The sequence below is a fragment of the Uloborus diversus genome, chromosome 1 (genome assembly GCF_026930045.1).
Source record: "Uloborus diversus isolate 005 chromosome 1, Udiv.v.3.1, whole genome shotgun sequence".
NCBI classification, from domain to species: domain Eukaryota; kingdom Metazoa; phylum Arthropoda; class Arachnida; order Araneae; family Uloboridae; genus Uloborus; species Uloborus diversus.
This window is the reverse complement of record NC_072731.1, coordinates 82300256-82321144: the sequence shown is the minus strand read 5'-3', so window position 1 is coordinate 82321144 and position 20889 is coordinate 82300256. Positions and strand designations below refer to the sequence as shown.

General features: G+C 32.3%; 1 protein-coding gene across 2 annotated transcripts in view; it reads right to left on the bottom strand.

Moving 5' to 3' along the window:
* Positions 1 to 11961: 11961 nt before the first annotated feature.
* The window catches only part of LOC129230697 (cyclic AMP-responsive element-binding protein 3-like protein 3), a 34443-nt gene continuing 25515 nt past the window's right edge, over positions 11962 to 20889 (bottom strand). For both annotated transcript variants that reach the window (XM_054865120.1, XM_054865127.1), the window contains exon 12: positions 11962 to 20041. In XM_054865120.1, coding sequence (XP_054721095.1) covers positions 19707 to 20041 — 335 coding nt within the window. In that variant the 3' untranslated portion in view covers positions 11962 to 19706. The remainder of the gene's footprint in view (positions 20042 to 20889) is intronic.

The following is a 20889-nucleotide window of genomic DNA, read 5'->3' as shown; positions in this document are numbered from 1 at the left end:
ACAAAGCTGATTTGCCATTTCAGAGCCTTTTTTTAATTGATCCTGGATTTTTAGGATTTGGGTCTTGGAAGCTGAAAATTTGTATAGGTTAGCTTCAAAGACATGTCTGCACCTCTATAAAACTTAGTTTGAATTGGAGATGGTCGGGTGGACATGACGAGGTCACTTGACAGGGAATAACTCCAAGATGGTTTAGTTTATGACACACTTTTTGCTGCCAGCTTCCTACCACGAGTTAGCTTAAATAATAGAGAACCTTTCTTACCTGGTGATGTGCTTACACAGAAAATTTTTGGGCCTTTATACTATGACTTAGGCTCTCAGGGGCTCTTGATCTATACTACGCACCCACCCATATACATAAATTTTTATATATTTATAGATTTTGGACTCATTTTTTTGTGGGGGGGGGGGAGGTTTTCTATCAGTAACTGTAATAAAGAAATTGTTTTTTCTAAGTTTACTTTAAAGCCTTTAATTAATTTTTTTAAGTTGTTATTATTAATATCTCTACAATCCATACGTCTGAATTCCTGGCAAGTCTGGATTTTTGGGATTGTACTGTATAAAAGTGTTATTTTTTTAAGGATACAATAATTGAATTTTAGTTGATTTCGTTGTTTATAAATTGATTTGATTAATTCCACTGTGTTTACAAGTGGTTACTTAATAAACATTTATCCTGTATAGCATGAACTGTCCATTGTAGACACAGCAAGAATTGTGTATTTATGATTTGAAAAAGCAATATTACCTCACTTAGTATGAAAGAAAAGTTACAAAATGTAAAACTTTCAAAAGTGAATGTTTTTTATCCTTAATTTTCCATGCATCAAGAACAAAATATCTCCTTTTCATGTTAAATCTTACAACCCTATTAAAAGGAAAAGTGAAGAAACTTACTTTTTCCTTCATATATGATGGAAGAAAGTGGGCCCTATATGCAGGCTTCTTGTATACAGATGTCAACATACTAAGTAGAATTTGGCATTTGCTTTTGCAGTTATTCTGAAGTTGTGGAGTCGCACCAATTGAGGCTTTTTCAAGTATCGAATTGTAGTTCCTGTATACCTTTCTTAGCTTCCCTAAAAACTTGATAAATTGTGCAAAGATTTGTGTAGGTTTAAGAGTACCATATATATAGAATATACATAGTGGTGCTATTTGAAGTAAAATTGTATTTTATATTTGTTTACTCTGAAAAGTTAATTTGTGCCTAACTTTTTTCCTACCCGTTTTCCTATAATTGAAATTAATTCTTATGAAACTTTATCTTTATGTAATATCTGCCATGTGCTTGTGAAATATTTTGGCTCTTGCCCATTTTTGATCTTGTAACTTATGCTTTTTATACTTTAAGAACCATTCATTAATTATGTAAAGATGATTTTGGCGATTTTTGATCCCTTCCCCTAAGGGTACATAAGATTTTTCAAACCTCTGCCCCTATTCTTATGTAAGATTCTGTTTCATTTTTCAAAATACATCACTTGAATCATTTTACTATTATTAAATGATTTTTAAAAATCTTTTTGTGTAAAGAAATATTTATTAACCCATTCCAAGATCAGCCCGAAACCCCTTAACGAGCATGCCGCAGATAACGAACGGAGTTGCTTTTTGCTACGTTGTAATAGCACTTTTCTCCCCATTTTGCTATCAGGATTTTAATTTTGTTTTTGCTGTTCAGCTTGCACTCGAAAATCGCTTCACTTTATTAGTTTTTTGGCACTGAATTAAATAGTGCAATAAAATACAAGGTTGCTAATATGTGCTAAAATATTCATTAAATTTACACAGTACATAACAGGAAAATAATAAACAATAGAGGATAGGACGAAAAGCAATTATTTTTATAACACTAATTATTTTATTGATTTAGTTTTCTTTTTGCTTTTATCTCAGTATATCATTTTTTTCTTTTTCTACACTTAAGAAATCAAAACTGCTAAATGTAAGATGATCTATCTTTCAAAACGGGCTCAACAAAACATTCTTCAAACAATGGACTGATCGATCCAATCTGTGAACAAGGGCATTGAATGGACAAAAACGGTTTAACTGTGGGAATGATTTTCTAAAAGGATAAAAAGTATTCTTCAGTGCCTTTTGATACATTGTGACCCTTCAAAAGGACCAATAAACACAGTGACATCTCTTTGCTTTTCAGTTCTTTTATCATAATTGCGATGACTTTTTAAATCCCTTCTGAGTGTCCAGATATCAGTTGCTCAAGCGTGGGAAGTATTTTGAAGATAAATGATTACAAAAGATCAAAACTTGCGGCTAATCCCCTATTTCCCTAAAGGATACTTTTGTGCCTACAACTAAAAGTCCCCAGCTGAGAGAGGAATAACAGAGGCTGCCTGGGCGGATTCCCTAAGGAGGTGTCCCCCTTGGTGTCTTGTGGTTATCCCTTCCACATTATTTTCTTACAACAAAACAGTTTGAATCAGAAAGGAATTCCAAAGCAAGCTTTACTGCTTGTATTTGAGAACATGTCTTCAGAAGAAAAAAAAAGAAAATCTTGCTTGAAATCGAGTCGGATTGTTTTTCTTTTTTTAAAACATATTTGGATACATTTTAGTCAGTTTCATAGGATTATTTACTAATTAAGGAAATTTAATTATTGAAAAGAAACCAAATGTTTTATTTCTATTTTTAAAATCTCATAAAAGAAGGTGCAATTAAAACATTGGAGCTTTTTTAAAACAATAAATAAAATCTGAAAAAGAAAGGGAGAAAAGCAATGTTTCGTTTTGTATGAGTAAAGCGAAAAGAACTCAAGATATTATCATTTCATTTGTAGTGTAGTATATATTTTATGTTTTGCATAAGGGTCAACTATTACGTATAATCAATGTGGTCGTCATAATTTTTGTTTGTGAAATTAAAAATATTCAAAACTATATCACTAAAAATCCATCAAAGGATGCCGCGAATATAAAAAGTTAAAATTTAAGTTTGAAAATATCACGATTTAAAAATAAATAAATAGTAAATAATAATAATAATATACAAATAAATAAAAAGCGTAGTAAACACGTCATAATAATAATATAAAAAAAACATACTCGTACAAAATTAAGATGTGTAAGATAATAAAAAAAAAATACAGTCGACGCTCGATATAACGACCATCTCCGTCCCAGAGAAAAAGGTCTTTATAACGAGTGGTCGTTATAAGAGGTATAATTAAAAAATATATACACGGTCATCATGCATGCCCCGCTGTTCCGAAAAAAATGGTACTTTTTCAAACATTCCAGTTAAATGCCCAAATTATTTTTATCATAGGAATTTTTTAGAAAAATCGTGTGCAAAATATTATGACAGAATATTAAACAAATTTTAAAGTAGAAAATATAGGGAGGAAAATGTTACACACTTGCAAATCTGCTACTACTACTACTACCACAACATTTTCTGAAGATAAAACCAGACAGATGTTTGCCTTTTTGACAGAAGTGATTTTTGTGAAACATTATTCTGTTTCAGATATAGGTGATAAATTGTGTTTTTCTTGCTTTTCAAAGAAGCATTTAAAAGTCCCTCGAGAACCCCAAATTTTAAAAACCACTAGATTCAAACACCAAACTACCAACATATCTGTCAACTCCCTTTTCTTAGGAATCTGGAAATTTCTCAATTTTTCCTCCCATTATTTTTTCTGTGCTAGCAGTGGTGAATGGTAATCCCTCCACCCCTCTCAAAGTTCGATTTGACATTGAAAACTTCAGGCAGATGTCCGTAAACAATAATCAAAGTCATTTCAAGCTACAAATTTGTTTATTGGAAAGAACACCAGAAATAGCGTCCGCTGAATTCGGTCGTTGTATTGGATCAGACGATACAGAACGGCCGTTATAACGAAGGCGAATTAACGTAGAGTTCGTAGGAACAAAGTAGGGACTTTTACCACTGGTCGTTATAATGGGACGGTCTTTATAATGTGTGGTCGCTATAATGAGCGTCGACTGTATTGTGTAAAATAAACAATTTGAGGATTATGAACAATTTAGTGAAGGATGCTTGTGTAAGAAGTTGGATTTTTGATAACAAGAAAAAATATTTCTGTTTATTTGCTTTATTCAGGCATAGAAATATTGTTAAATGTGTAAGGAAATATTTTCACACTTGTTCATCAGGAGTTCAAATGCCAGAATGCAAAAAGATAAAAATATAATGCCTGATTATTTGAAGCAATATATGTATCCCATCCAGGATTACTTGAAAGGTTAATATCTTATTAAAATAAATTACAACAAGTTTCGTGAAATACTATAATATTTTGTCTAAAGAGAAGAGCTTGATTACCGCTCCCCTAAAAGCACCAGAACCCAACAGAGAAGCGCAATAACAGGGTTCTGCCCCTGGAAGGATCACCGACACATATTCGGGCAAAGCAAAAACTGCTAGAAACGCCGTGACGACACAGGTTTGTCGAAGGCAGTTAGGAACCATTTTCTTGCGACGAGCCTGAATCGGCCGGTGCAGTATTAACACAAACTGCGCGGCCGATCCTGTATCGGCCGGGGCAAAGAATGGGTTAAAAAGTTGGAATTTAGACTGAAAGCTTTTTCAACTTTTTTTGTATATGATGCAGTACTAATTAAAAATGAAACATACTATACATATTGCAATTCTTTTATTATATTTTACATTATTAATTATTTAAAAGAAGCAAAAAGCAGCTCATCCTAATATGTTTTTTATCCTCCAGACGCAAATGCAATATGATACCTGCCAAATCACTTGACATTGCGCTTTCTAATATAAAATATTGATTTTAAAAATATTTTGTAAGAATAGGTTTGACCTCCCCCCCCCCCCCCCCAAAGTAAGGGTATGTAGATATTTTTCCAATCCCCACTTCCCCTTGGGATCTTTGCATATTTAGTGAATGGCCTCTTATGTTGCTCATTTATTTTAGTTATGAAATATTCATGAACATAAAATAGATGAACAACAATTTCATTAATTTATAATTTTAATGGATTTTAGAATGCATATCTTTTAAAACCCTTTTTTAAATGCATTTTTATACATCTCATGCTCTTTCTGTGATTTGTAAATGTTGTGTAAATATGTAAATTTTACATTTGTTTTGTTTTTTGTGCAGAGATTAGAAACTGGACACTTTTATTTGTTATCTAGATACAATATAAATGAAATCCTAGTCAACTAATATCCTATGGTATGGATCCTTGAACAATAAACATTCAATTTTCTTCAAACCAGTCACTATTTTTATCATTTTTTACTACATTATTATTTACAACTGCTTTGCTCTTGTGAAATTTTTGAACAGACTTTAATGTTGCAAATTTAATGGCCACACATTGATTAAAAAAACAAAGATGGTTGGTTTTTAACCACAAAAACCAGTTTTTGATGTAACTCACATTTTTAACTGGATTATACTGTTAAAACCCCAGTATCTTTAGAATTGAAAGTAATCAATTACTTAAAATTGTGTTGAAAATTATCTTGATATTCATTTGATTTTAAACTTAGTATGTCAAAAAATAATTGGTTTTTAATTATGGTATGAAAATTTAAATTTTATAAAACATGGAATATGAAATATTTTTATTTAAAAGTATGAAATGTTCATGTTTTTAATACATTAGGAACTGGTTGGCTTTATCATACTGAATTATGAGTAAACTGCAGTTAATTAGTTAAAGGCTAATTAAATAGTTGTATAGTAAATTCATCCTAATAAATTGACAATGAATTTACAGGATATGTTCTTTATTTAACACACAATATCTTTATAAAGAATAAATACCTTTGTGCTGAAAAATTAAAATGTCAGTAATCCAACGTTATTAAGCACAAAACTTGCAAATGATTGCAGACACGTGTTTCGGTGTTACAAGGAACACCTTTTTCAATGCAAAGAAGTGTGAGCTTTTGGATGAAAAGTCATCCGAGAAAAGCTTTTCTCGGATGACTTTTCATCCAAAAGCTCACACTTCTTTGCATTGAAAAAGGTGTTCCTTGTAACACCGAAACACGTGTCTGCAATCATTTGCAAGTTTTGTGCTTAATAACGTTGGATTACTGACATTTTAACACAATATCTTTATTTATTTACTTTTTTAAAATGCCTGTCATATCTCAACCTCTACTGATGTATCTAGAAATACATTTTTTAAAATACTGTCTTGCATTTGAAGCTTATTGCTTGTTTAGAATCTCATTTCATGGTCACTTTAGAAGACCACACATTAATTATTTATTATTTTATTTTGCATTCATTAGCATAAAATGAATAAGTGTGTTGAACATAATACATATGAATTCTCAGAACTAAAATTTTGTTCTTATCATATGAAGTGCATGCAATCTATTGTGCTGCAGTGAAAGCCATCATGCATTACTTTTCTTCTCTTTGACTAAGTAATTATGGTAAATTAAGTACTGTTATAACTTTTTTTCAACATTTTTATTTTTAATAGTATTTTTCAGTTTTTATTGGATTCAGTATATGTGCTTGCTTTTTGGTGAAAGGCAGGCTACCAATTTCTGGCATGAAAACTACTGGGCTTAATTGCTTTATGTGGCCATGCATGTTAGTTCTAAGATTTCTAGACTAAAGACCGAAAGAAAAAAAGAATGTTGCTAATCTTCATCAAAAATTCACACAATTTCCTTTAAATTAATGAATTGAAAAGACAATAATGTAAGATTACCATTTTCATGTATTAAGATACATCAATTTGGAACTACAGTTAGAGTAATTATACAAAAATTTAGACTAAAAACTTGTTTCTGTTGGCAAATTTTCATGATTTTGCGAAACTGAAAATGACAGGTGCTAACAGAGATCCCTTTTCCTGGTGTGAGCTGCCACTCAAAAGTGAGTTATATAAACAAAGTTTTATTTGAATAAAAATGAAACAACGTTTTAAAAGCACAAAAAGGATAAAAAGTTTATAAAAACACAGACATGTTTTTCTGGAATCCTTTTACATTCAAAAAAAACTTAAATAATCTTTGCAATGAGTCATAATCAATAGCTATTTTCATATATCTGTACCTCAGAGATTAGCTGAAAGATTACCAGATTAACATGAGTCCAAAAATTGCGATTTTCAGTTTATTAGTGCATGGTATATGTAGAATACTATTCTGCATCGAGCCATGTGAAAGTAGTTCTTAAAAAAAAATGTGTAATTTTTTACCAGTTAAGACTGCAAGTCCCATCCTTTGTATGCACCAGGCAATTATTTTCCCTCTTGCTTATAAAGAGATGATTATCTGACTTACATTAGTCTAGCTTTGAGGTACAGATATTTCTCATTCATGGAGGGTGAAATTTGTTCACATTTCAAGGTTGATGTACATTTTATATAAATTTAAATCAAACCATTAGTAAACTTTGATATATTTGTATCCAAACAATTCATGTTAATATGGTCCAACTGTTAATTTTATTTGTAAGTTAATATTTAATCATCAGTTTTTGACTATTTCATAGCAAAAAATTGAAAGTGGCTGGTTTATTATTATTTTAAAACACTTATCAAACTAGGTGTTTGTGTCTAGCATTAGATTAGTGCAACATGTTTTGTCTTTGAAAATGTTTTACTGATGAATGCTTAGGGTAGAAAATGTTTTCAAATTTTATTTCAACTAGATGAGATTGATCTTTAGATACATTTTTTAATAGCTTGAGGAATTAAAGAATGTTTCGAGTTATGTGAAATTCTGTGAGCATGTTTATAAAATTTGAAGTCTGACTGTAATTGAATACTTTGTCAAAACATCTACACAAAATTGAATCACTATACAGTGAAATTGTTGAGCATGTTTGTGACTACTTCTCAAATATGTTTATAATAAATTATAGAAAATTGTTTTAAGTACTTCACTCTTATTTGGTTTTGTTCCAATTTTCATTTGATACATACAGTAGTACCTCCTTTACGGGACACCTCTAAGGGACATTTTTGCTGATTCTAGTTCCTCTGATAAGGAACAGTCACATAGAAAAGAATTACAAAATATAATGTATAAATGAATAAGGAATAGTGGATTTACCCGTTAAAATTTAAGGTGAAATAGGGCAATAACTGGGAACTTGTTCTAATCTTCCTGTGATCATTTTCTTACCTATTAAAAATAACCTTCCTCTTTTTGAGAACATACAGGAATAAGTGCAGATCAGAAATATTTATTGGATATGCGTGTTGCTATATCAAGTGGGACTTGCTCACTAGATTTACTTTGATTGTACGTGGCAACTGAAAATCTCTAGACTCTGGCTCAGTACATTGTTAAAGTGTATGCTCCTGTGTTGTTTAACATTAAGTTTAAGCCTTCTTGCACTTACAGCTCTAATTGAATAATCATGGTTGAAAATTGTTCTCACTTGACCATCCTTGTCGTTGTGGTTCCTTTTTCAGCTCTGCAGCACTACCGGCCTCTGCAGGCACACCTCCTCTCTGGTCCGGAGCAATGTCCCCCGAAATTCACTTCTGCTGGGCGGTGGCATCCATGTGTCCTACACATGCATGCTCATACACATATACACTCATGCGCATGCCTTTACACACATACACACACCTCTACATGCACACAAGTAAGCCTACACACGCGCTTAACTATACACACGTAACTAACACCCCCCCCCCAGGGGGTCGGGGAGCCGTTTCTGGAAACAATAACTCCAATGAGTAGCATCTTGTCGCAACTCGTTATTGCGAAAAACATAATTTGAATTCTAAGTTTCAGATTTCAAATTAGAGTTGATTGGGGGAAGTGGGTCACAGTTTTTTTTTTTTTTTAGCTTATCTTATATTCACGATATCTCTCTCGTGATTTTAAGAACATTATAGACCCGTTCATGCAAAGAAATTGGTGTTTTGATGTAGCCGAAAAACTCCATTTGGCTATCCTATGCAGAGCCTAGAAATGTAATAGAACTTGGATTACGACGTGTGTTTAATGCAAGAACACAAAGTAGAGGTGGAGTTAGGAAGTTTGAAGTTCCACAAATAATCTTTGCTGCCAAAGACTCTATCGATATAATGTCATGGGGTGAAAATGACATAACTGAAGCCCCCTTGGTAAAACATGTGTCTAGTGACTCCCTCTAAGATTTTATATGAAAGCATCAAAAGTTCAATCAGTCAAAGTCAAGTAGACCCAGTTACAGACTTTCTGCGTTTCCCTTGACAGGCACAAGAAGTAGAAAGAGTTCTGAAAAATGTAACCGAAGCGGTTCTTAAAGTATGGTTCAGTCATGAAGATGGCTATGTAAGGGCAAAAATTGACTCAGGTAAGAGCATGCCGTTATTTGATCCAAAAAAAAAAAAAGTTTAATGTGTCAAAGAAGTAAACACAAACATCATACATGTTTAACCATTTATTTACAATCATTAAGGATACTTTAAATGATAAAAATTGAATTTTTAATGTCTTTTATGGTATATTATGATTTATTTCAAAAACTATTTTGTAATATGTTTTTCATAACCTAATGCTTAAAAAATGTATTTACTATCTTCTTTTGTATCATATGTAGTAGGGAACCATAAAAAGTAATCTAATTTTTAATTGAAAATTTCGTTTGTTATCAAAATTTAAGCTTGTTGCGGCACCTCAAGATGTTGTATTAAAGCAATGAAATTTCTTCTTCTTTTTGAACTTAAATGACAGCTTTTCCCCCCTACAGCAAAATTAAAAAAAAAAAGCAGGTCGTTTTTGTTACACCACTACGCAGTTCCTAATTGCAGTTTGACAATGCTATCAGGTTAAGTTAGAATCAACTGTAAAGTGAACAGCAGTTTTTTATGTGACAGCATGTAAAAGGAAGTAGAGAATTCTTAATTTTTATTGTAAATTTCTACAGGCCACTGTTATAGTTTCAGTCTATCTAGGTACAAGCTAGAACTGCTAAATAGACCAGTTCTATAGTTAATAGACCAGTGATTTTAATGTTTGAAACCAAAAAAAAATTTAGAACAGGATGAAACCTATTAGAAAAGTAAGAAAATATAATAAAAGTAATAGGAAAAATAATTTACGGGCCATCTGAGGTCGGGGAGGGAGGAGGAGGGGAGGTTTAAGGGTTGAAAACGGTTTATTGCAATTTCCGACAAAACTAAGAGTCCTATCGAAAAAAACTAAAAGACAAAATTGTTAGTAATAAAAAGATCTACAACTTTTGTATTTGCACTTTTTTTTACATAACCTCAAAATTTATGCAAAAAAATCAAAAAACAGACTTGTTGGTTTTTTATTTTTATCTCCCACAAAAAAATCAATTTTTTCACGAAACTTAGTGAAAAGTTACCTTTTTATGTCTCAAATACACTTTTTTTTTTAATTAAAAATGTTTATTTTTTCTTTCTTTTTTGGTTTAATACACTCCTGTTTGTGAAAATTGCAACACCATGAAGGAAGTTGAATGAAATTAAATACAGTGGAGTGGTAATGGTACAAATAAATGATTACATTTTCAAACCAACCAAACAATAAAAAGAGATAGAAATTAGTATTTTGTGTGGCCACCACACACCGCAATAAGAGCTGCTACACGCCTCAGCATGGAGTGAAACAAAGTGTTGCCTGCGGAAGAGTATTCCATATTGTTTGTATGCACAACCAAAGTTCGTCTGACGAAGCAACAGGACGAGGATCACGAATGAGATGCCGCCCAACAAAATTCCACACATGTTCAATCGGTGACATATCCGGGGAATATGCAGGGCAAAGAAGAAGCTGTACCTGCTGTAAATCAAAGTAGGATTTGACAGTCCTGGCAGGGCATTATCCTTCTGGAATACAGCCTCTGGCAATCCTTGCAGGAAAGGAGTAGCTTGGAGCTGTAAAACTTCCTTTATGTATCGGGTACTGTTCAAATTGCCCACAATTCATTATTTGAAAGCACACAAGTGATGTAGAGCCATTGATTATAATCCTACCCATGGCACAACTTGTAGGGTACTAGTTCTTTTCATTTATATTTGCCAGCTTGTGTGCTGTACCATTCTCATACCAGGTTAGGTGTCGTCCACAATTAGACGACAGACTGAACCTGCTTTCATCTGAGAATAGTACACAAGCCCAGTGGACTTCTCTCAAAATGCGATGCTGAAGATATCATTACAAATGAGCAAAACACCGACTTTTAGACAATGGGATGTACAAAACAAGCTGACGGGCATTTAGTCTTACTGCATTCAAACATCTGGCTACAGTTTTTCGGGATATTTGCTTGCTAGTAGCAGCAGGAAACTGCTTTGCTACCTCAGTAGCTGTGTTGCGCTGGTTCCTTTTCGTTGTTAGCACTAAGTACCAATCTTCTGCTGACGTTGTATTGCTTACACATTCCATTTCTTTGAAATGATTTCCAAACTCTAGAAACAAACCTGTGGCTGACGTCAAACTCCCTAGCAACATCTAAATTTTTCTGCCCTTCTTTGATGTTGCCAACCACACGGCAAATATCTAAATTTTAATATTAAATACACGGCAAATATTGAATTATATTTTACACCAGTCATTCTTTAAAACAATTAAAAAGAAGCTCATCCTAATACTTTTTTTACCTTCAAGAAGCAAATGAAATCTCTTCCAAACCAATTGACAGCACGATTTTTAATAAAAGGTATTAACTTGGAAAATATTACGTAAGAATTGTTTGACCCCTCCCTCTCCCAAAGTAAGGGTATGTACAGATTTTTGTAGCCCCCCTCCCCCTCAGGACCTTTACATTATTAATGAATGGCCCCTTATCAGTAACTCCATAAGATGTAGGTTATAACCCCTTATGTGCTAAGAGAACAAGCTGGAGTTGTACCCTGGAGCCCTTTTTGAGAGAATTAGAAAAATTAGCTTTTTTAATATTTAAAATTTCATTTTAAAACAGCTCAACAGAAACATGCTGTGATCAAAAAATTGATTGACATACTCAATATATACAAAAAAACAAAAAAATGGTTGGTTTTAAAAATTTATTTAAAAACTTAGAACAGAATACATTTTTGGTGAAATATTTTATGTACAAATAAAACATATATCCTAGTTTGAACGCTTGCAGTTACAGGTCATTGTGCTTCAAAATATTTCTTTACAAGAATAACAATCCACAATCTACTAAAACATAACAGATCCAAGGAAAAAAAATATTTACAATAGTTTTAAATATTTTTAGTCAGCAACATATATACACACAATTCTAACATATTAAGTTCTTTTGTTGCTTCAATTTTGAAAAGTGACTACTCAAGTTTTGTATAACTTCAACAAAAATTCTCCCTTTTTTTACCTCTTTTCCTCTTTATAGAAAGAGATGCACATTTTCAAATGGCAAAAGGATGTTTGTCTTCTTAAAAAAGAATTAAAAATAATTCAGTGATGTTTCATTTAACTGAAATTCAAATCTTTGTTTCTCAAACAGTTAAATATAACTTCATTTAATAAAAGTTATAATGACAACTATTTCTATATTCACTAAAAAATAGCCCAAAACTACAATCACTAGCATTTAAAATAACCGTACTTAGTTTCCATTCTGATTTCTGTAAAATAGGTAAATTATAAGTACAGGCGTCCCTCCTATAACATGGTACTTCTACAACATGGTTTCGATATTACACGGTACCAAATTTGTGATTATTATAACACAGTTTTGATATTACATGGTACAAAACTTTAATTCATAATTATACGGTTTTGATGTAACTCAAATTTTAAAAGAAAAAATTAAATTTTTGCACTGTTAAAAATGTATGATAATAACTGTAATAAGTTTTTACTTTGTTTTTATGAAACTTTTACGAAAAATTGTCTGTCTTGGGCTCAAAAGTGTGGTTTTCCCGTATAACACTAACTTTCAAATTTTAAATACATCCTTGATTTTTCTCATCAGTGTTCTAAAAGCAAAAAGATGAATATTATTTTGTTTCCAATGCACTGTAAGCAAATAATATTAGGATTAAACATATGTTAAATTTGGCGAACGATAAATGAAAAATGTAGTCAAAATATCAAATAAATAGAGCGATTCGATTTATTTTATTTTAAATTTTATTTTTTGTTGTTGTTGCTTAGACAAACTTAATTGCTACCAAAAAGCGCAGATATTTTTTCTTATAATGTGCTTTGTTCTTAGTATAGAAAGAAAAGTGGATTAAGTTTCCTCTTGTTGTGCATAAGTTTTAATTTAAGGTATTAAGTTTTATCGTTTATAACAACTCTTATTTTCAAATCAGTATGTCTTTGTATGTTCTGGTTGCCAGTTTTCGTTTGTATGTTCTATTGAGCCGAAATTTCCACTATTATAACATTTGCACCTTATGGCTTGGTTTCGATATAAAACGGTACACATTCCTTGATTTCCATTATTTCAAGGTCTTTTATAATACGGTTTCGATATAACACGGAACATGGTTTTGATATGACATGGTACACATTGACATGATTTATGATATGAACGTGATTAATTAGGTTAAAAAATGAGTAAAAAAATCATTTATAAAAAAGTCTTATATAACACAGTTTCGATACTACACAGAACGAATTAAGTATGTTAGACGAGGGATGCCCCTGTACTTAAATAGCAAAATAACCGCACCTGATGTGTCATAGGTGGAGCTTAAGAATAAGTAAATTTATAAGTGACAAAAGCTGACCGCCTTGTCTAGTGGTTGGAGAAATGCAGAAAGGGAGATTCTGGGTTCGAATCCCGGCTCGGGCCCCATGGATATACTTTCTCTCCTCTCCTTGTTCCTAATTTGAATGAATATGTTGTGTGCTGTGCCTACCCAGTGTTGCCAGATGGTCAAATCCATATTTCCCCAATTCCCTTTCAACTTTTCCCCAAAAAACGATGTTTTCTATCAAAATTCCCCAAATTCAAAAATTATTTTTCCACTAATATTTTCATAAAATGAATCGACTCCCTCTAATATTTTTGTCTGTTGAAAAAAAATGTTTTCCCCAAATAGCCAAATTTTCTTATAAAATTCCCCAACTTTTTTTTTCTTCCCTTTTTTTTTTTTTGTCTTCTTTATCTTTCTTTATCTTTACTAATAATAAAGCTGAAAGTCTCTCTGTCTGGATATCGTCAGGAGCTCTGTGACGCGCATAGCGCCTAGACCGTTCAGCCGATTTTCATGAAATTTGGCAAAGAATTAGTTTGTAGCATGAGGGTGTGCACCTTTAAGCAATTTTTTGAAAATTCGATTTTGTTCTTTTTCTATTCCAATTTTAAAAACATTTTCCCGAGCAAAATTATCATAAGATGGACGAGTAAATTACCAAGTTATCATAACATGGAACCGTAACATGGGCAAGCCAATTGGCGAGAAATTCATCATGCATTATTTGTAAATATATAGGGGATCTAATAGACCTTTTAATTTTCTACTACGGGCAAAGCCTTGCGGGTGCCACAAGTCATAAATACAAGAGCCTGACCGAAAGATAGGAAATAACTAAATATTTTTTTCTACTCGCATTTACTACTCTGCTTCTGTATGTACATTTAAACTATGATTTTTGTATATATTTATCCAAAAACATTATTCATCACTTATTTTTACCTTTTTCACCTATCGACTAGTTACTCATGCAGAACGATAATGCGAATTCCGTAGCATAATATTCCACATAATGCGAATTCCATAAAGTTGAGCAAAGCTAAACCAATGCTGTTTGATACAAACAATGTAACTACTACTTCTTGACGCAAATTTAAATACGAAAAATAAATCTTTTTTCCCCGAGGTTTTTCCCCCCCTAGGATTTCCCCCAAGAAAAAAATTTTCGCGATAGAATTCCCCTCAAAACACATTTCCCCAGAGAGCACCAAATTTCCCCAAAATGGGGAAATTTCCCCCAATCTGGCAACACTGTGCCTACCCTATAAACAGGTCTTTATGGCATGTGTATTGTGGAAGTCAGACTTCACACCAAACTACAGTAACGTCGGAAAAGTGAAGCAGCGCATCCCAAATTAGCCAGCCTAGCTGACACAAGACAACATAAGCGACAATTGAAGACCTCAATGCAAGAAAGGAACAGCTCCACTTTTTGCTGGTTTTGGGTTGAAATATGTAAAAATAATATTGCCTTTCATTCTGTATAAGAAATAGAAATGTCCAACTAATATTCCATACGATTTTAAAAGAAAAGAACTGCAAAAAATATTATTTTTAGTGTTTATCATGAGATTCTTTTCGTATTAAAACCAACTATTATTTGAATGATAGTAAAAGTCTGCTGCCGGATTATCCAGTATGAAGTTTAACTGGTCTTTCAAAAAAAAAAAAAAAATTTTTTTGCATGATAATTTACTGTATATAAAAAAATGCACTCATTTTTTTACTAAACAAGTATAAAATCTATTTGTAGACATTCCCATTTATTTATCCCCTTTTCCTTCCTATGACCTCAAAATTTTCTAGGTCAACAAAACTAGACTTTTCTCTAACTTACGCCAAGTTGAAACCTGATTTTTACATCTACTCTTGACCCATGTAAATGAGTGACCAGACTAGTTTTGTATGAAAAATTCGACTCTCCTACATTTTTTTTGGTGCAACCTAACTTTATATGTTACTTAGTTTGCATGGTTTGCAAAGTATGTGTAATCCGTTAGAAATAATGAGCCGTTCTTTTCTTTTACATACATTGCTATTGTTTCCAGCAAATGTATGCCAGTTTAAATGTATGAGCTTTTTTAGATCTTGCACGCACTAGTATAGTTCCTTACTTATTCTGTGGATTACACTTGGATAGTCGGATCCTCTATAAAAATATATATTTAGTGCAACAATGGGACAGCTCCAACGCTTAACATACTTTTAACAAAATATCATCAAAATTAAGTTTCATGGAGATAAATTCTAACATATTAAAAACCAAAACAAAATCCATGAAAATGAATTTTTAAAACTGTTTCAGGATTCCTGCAACATTCTTAAAAAGTGGAGCTGTCTTCTTGCACTGAGGTATTTTTTGCAGAAACATTATGGAAATCATTCAATATGAATAATACATACATGGAATACACCGCCAGCTCAGTCATTTCCAGCCGAGGACTGCAGTTTCGTGCTTATTAGCACTCAACAGCAGCCCAGCATAGGAAAGTGACTGAGCTGGAGATGGAAAACCTCTTAAGGAAGCCAAGAGTGCAAAACAAAGTGCTAATAAGCACAATACTGCAGTCCTCGGCTAGAAATGACTGAGCTGGCGGTGTATTCCATGTATTTCTGCTTTAGCCCTGGCTAATTGGGCGGTAATTTACTGAATATATGAATAATACATGTCTGCAAATCAATGATGTGAAAGAAAAAGTGAAGCGATATTTATCAGTTACTAATAAATTACTCTAAAAGTTTCCTAGATAGACCTTTCTTTAGCAAATGCTCAATGACTTACATCCTTTCAAGAAAATAAATTCAAAATTTTTATCACTCTCTTTCTTTCCAGGGGTGATTGTGACTCCATGAAAAAATACCTGAACTTTTTTCTAAGAAGAAAAAGTGTTTTGATGGTCATACATATACACATTACGTGTATGCACACATTATTTACATACATAATCATTTGTTGGGGCTAAAACTTGAAGTTTTAATTGGACTTAATATGTCCATGTGCATGGAGAGAATTAAATTCTTTTAATTTTTCTCATTTTTAAAAATTTTTCAAAGAATGTTTTATTTTCCTCCATTGTATCTGAATCCTTAACCATTTATTACATTCATTTTCTAAAAGTACATAAATATTTCAGAATTAAGTAAGTTTGAGGCAAAAAGGGCAGAATGTATTATGATCACTGCGCAATAGGGCTAGGCGATATCCGAATTTTAATGTCACGATATATCGATCTCCAAATATCGATATTTTCGATAGATATAAGTTGTTAAATTCAACATTTAATGGAGGGGGGACTGTAAACCCTATTACATAAGCATCTACAACAGAGAAAAGCCATAGGCCATCTTGGTGAATAAATATTTTAGCAATTTAATCTAATAATATAGTTATAGCAAGGATTTTCATGTGTTTGTGTCGGGAGGGGAGGGGGGGGTCATGAAGCAGATTATACCACAGAAACTTTTGGAGAAATTAATTTAGAAGAATTTAAGTCTTTTTATTAGTGGGTGGCAATTCTTGAGAGAAAAGGGGGCTTGGTAAAATTGAGGGGTGCCATCGGAGTCGGGGGGGAATGGGCAACCCTAGTTACATCATCTGCATATTAAGATATGCAACAGAAAAACGCTATTAGTCATCTTGAAAAGAAAATATTAAGGGGGAAAACATCAAGTAACCCTCCTTCCTCTTCTTATCTAGCCTTAATTCCATCTCCCACCCCAGCTCTTCTTCCATAATTACCATAGAGATTGCAAAACATGACGGTAGCTTACGCTTTATACCAAACGAAACGTCTTCAATTTGGACTTTCGGCGTTTCATTAAACATCGACCTAAATTTTACAAAAGTGGGTTTTTCTGAAAATATAGGATGGTTCCGGTATTTTCGAAGATGAAGATACCGGAAATCAAGATGTAAATACCGGAAATCCGGTAAAATACCGGAACACAATCACCCCTGTTCACACTATTTACAGAATTTTTGCACATTGAGCACCATCAAAATCACAATGCCTATTTCCTATTTTTATGTTTTTTTACATTATTCTGGCTTTTTTTTTTTTTTTCAATGACGAAACTAAGAGGAAGGAAGTAGTACCTGAATTTGCTGTCATTTAATATATTCGGCTCAGGCATAGTATTTGGGCTCAAAGGTTATTCCTACTGGGAAATAAATTTGAACATCACTTTTCAAAAAGACTTCATTATTATTATTTTATTTTATTTTTGTAAAATCAAAGTGCTGATAGTGTAAAATATTCATATTTGAAAATGCATATAACTTTCATGGAAAAAACATATGAACATCAGAGACTATTTTAGGTTATCTCTAAAGATACAATCAAGTCTGATTCAGAACTGAAATATAATCCGAAATGCAAAGGATTATATTTAGGGAAAATTTATGATTCAAAAAACTATTTCTAGTTTATTCTAAGAAGCTACAGTAGAGAAAATTGATCAATTTTCAAGCATAAAGAATCTTCTAATGAAGGTTATAATTTTGTAATTAGACATGGAATAGTCAAGTTACATTATAGATTTTGCTGCTATTTCGATCGTACCACCAGCTGATTTGAACCTTTATCAAGCACTCAAACCACCTTGAGTCTTCTTCAATTCACTAAACTTGAATTCATAATAGGGATGAACTGAGCAATAGCTAAGAAAAAATATCTTCACACAAAAAACAACTTGATATAAAAATTTGCTTCAAAAAAAAAAAGTAATAAGACCTCATGGCACATTATTCACAAAAAAAAAAGAAAAAAAGGTACAATGGAAACATGTTAAATTTGCTACTATTTTAATACATAAAATAGTCAAAGAGACTAAAACATCCGTGTTTGAAGCAATATTTTTTTGGCAGCTCCTAGCCTGACATGATAAATTTAATAGTAGAAGCAGATATTAATTAATCTGACTGGTCTTGGAATTTCAGCAGCTTCAAAAAAACATAGTCGGTACATATGTACAAGTATAACTATTACCATTCACATAATGCAAATTGTTAAATTTATTATGTATGGTAAATTATTATTAAATGTGATTCTTTATATACATACTATATAAAGAATTTGTATAATGAAAACAACTGTGTATGTGTGTCTTTACTAAAAAAAATTATACCATTTGATGGATTGGAATAAATTTAGGCACAAAATTAAAAATCGTCCTAGGCAAGGTTCCAACAGAAAATTCAAAATATTTTTTTATTATGTGAAGTTGTACAGAATTCACGAAAAGCTTTAATATATTCAGGTTTCACATCATTTTAGAGATGAAAAAAGTGCAAAAGTTGAAAATTGTTCATAAAACTAATTAAAGCGTGAGTTGATTGACCTTTTGTGTTGACGAAAGCGTGTTGACCTTTCTTTTATGAAGAAAGGCAGAAATAATGAGTAATTGAGCCAGATTGGTTAATTAAAATTTTGGAAATAACAAACTGAACTTGAATTTATTGTGAGCATTGTTTGAGCAGACTCAAGTAATTCCAAAGGTGTATACACATTTTTCTGCCTCAATATAGCTGTGGGCAAAGCTGGATAATTTTGTAATGTTATAAATTCAAGTAAAACAACATTGCATTTCACTTAAAGCATCTGAAACGGCAGTGAAAAAAATACCTTTAAAATTTGAGGTGTCAATGTGCCTCACTAGTTATTAACCAGACCCAGAGCCATAGACTCCAATAAAAGAGACAAGAAATCTTCCATATTTCACAGAGTAATGAGAATTATGAATGGAAAATCGGTACTGTTTGAATTTCCAAAACTGTTTTAAGATCTTTCACCATAATTTAAATGATATATTTGATTATGAAAATTTACTTTAAAAAATATTTGAACCAGCAGCATTACTCTAATCATACCCAAACCAATAATATAAATAACATACATATGCTTAAACATATAACTAGATATAAATTTGCATTATTTACAAAGCACATGTACTAATTTTGCATATTTAAAAATCAATCATTGGTATTTAATAATCTATTGAGGACCTGCCTCGTAGAGAATTGTTTTGAATGATATTCATGAATGTCAAATGAAAACATGCATAATAGATGATATAAACGAGCAACTAACTGTTCAATTTTAACACAACTGTATTAGGATCTGGAGCTTCTTTAACTTCAACAAAGTGACTTTCATTTTGCATGAATCCAGTAGGACCATCCTTGTGGTACTCTCGGAGATGCAATGGAATCAATTTGGATTCTTCAGGATCGAACATTTCTGTTTTAATAGTAGCAGCTGGCAGACCCTCAATTGCATTATCATATGGGGTTTGATAAACATTGGGTTTTAGCTGTGAGTAATCAACATGGCTTTGAGAAATATTTTCTTCAGTAATTTGTTCACTAATGTGAGCAGATTCAACACCTTCACGTGCCTCAAGCAGAAACCGTGATTGGCCTAAAAAAGGAAGTACAGTTAGACAAATTATCAATATTCCAGCTGGAAGTCATATAATGTCAGGGATCTCTACCAATTCACAACACAGAAAAACACTCACTAAAAGGCTTCCCGTAAATGATACAAAGTATTTTTTCAAAAAAAATGGACCCTTCTCCTTTTGGCACAAAATGTCACACTTCACCTTCCCTGTCCCCCTGTCACATGCCGCACTGTTTCTCATAAGCATATTGTTCTAAAAAATGTGTGATGTCACACTTGTTGCCCATTTCTTCTCCCTCGTCATAAACTCACAATTTGACACCCCTTCCCTCCACAAAAAAAAAAAAATGACATTTTGGGGTGACCCTTAAGACACCTATGTCTTTATGAGGAATATTATCAGTGAACCTGAAATTAAGTCTCCACTAGTTGTATCATTTATATCACAACAATCCACCAAAAGCATTTCAAAATGTAAAATAAACAGCATTACAAAAAGCTGAAATTCCACACCAAATCAACGAACCTCTAAAATTGATCCATCGTTGATTTCTTCAAAATTTACAGGAATGAGTCTACCCACGTGATGATTGAGTTTTTTTTTTTTTTTTTGGGGGGCGGGGGGCTTTTTTTGACCATTAGTTTTTTGAGTGAGACTGCCCAAAGTACTCAAAAAATGCCAAAAAGTGACATTTTGATAGTTGCAAAAATTAGTTTTTCTCAGCTCCTATAAGAATTAGAGTTTTGTAGTAGGTGTCATTTTAAAGCTCTTTTAATAGGCTTTCACATGATAGGACACTTGGCAAAGTTACGTGACACTAATATTTCAAGATCAAGCAAAACATTACTTGACTTTGAATATTTTA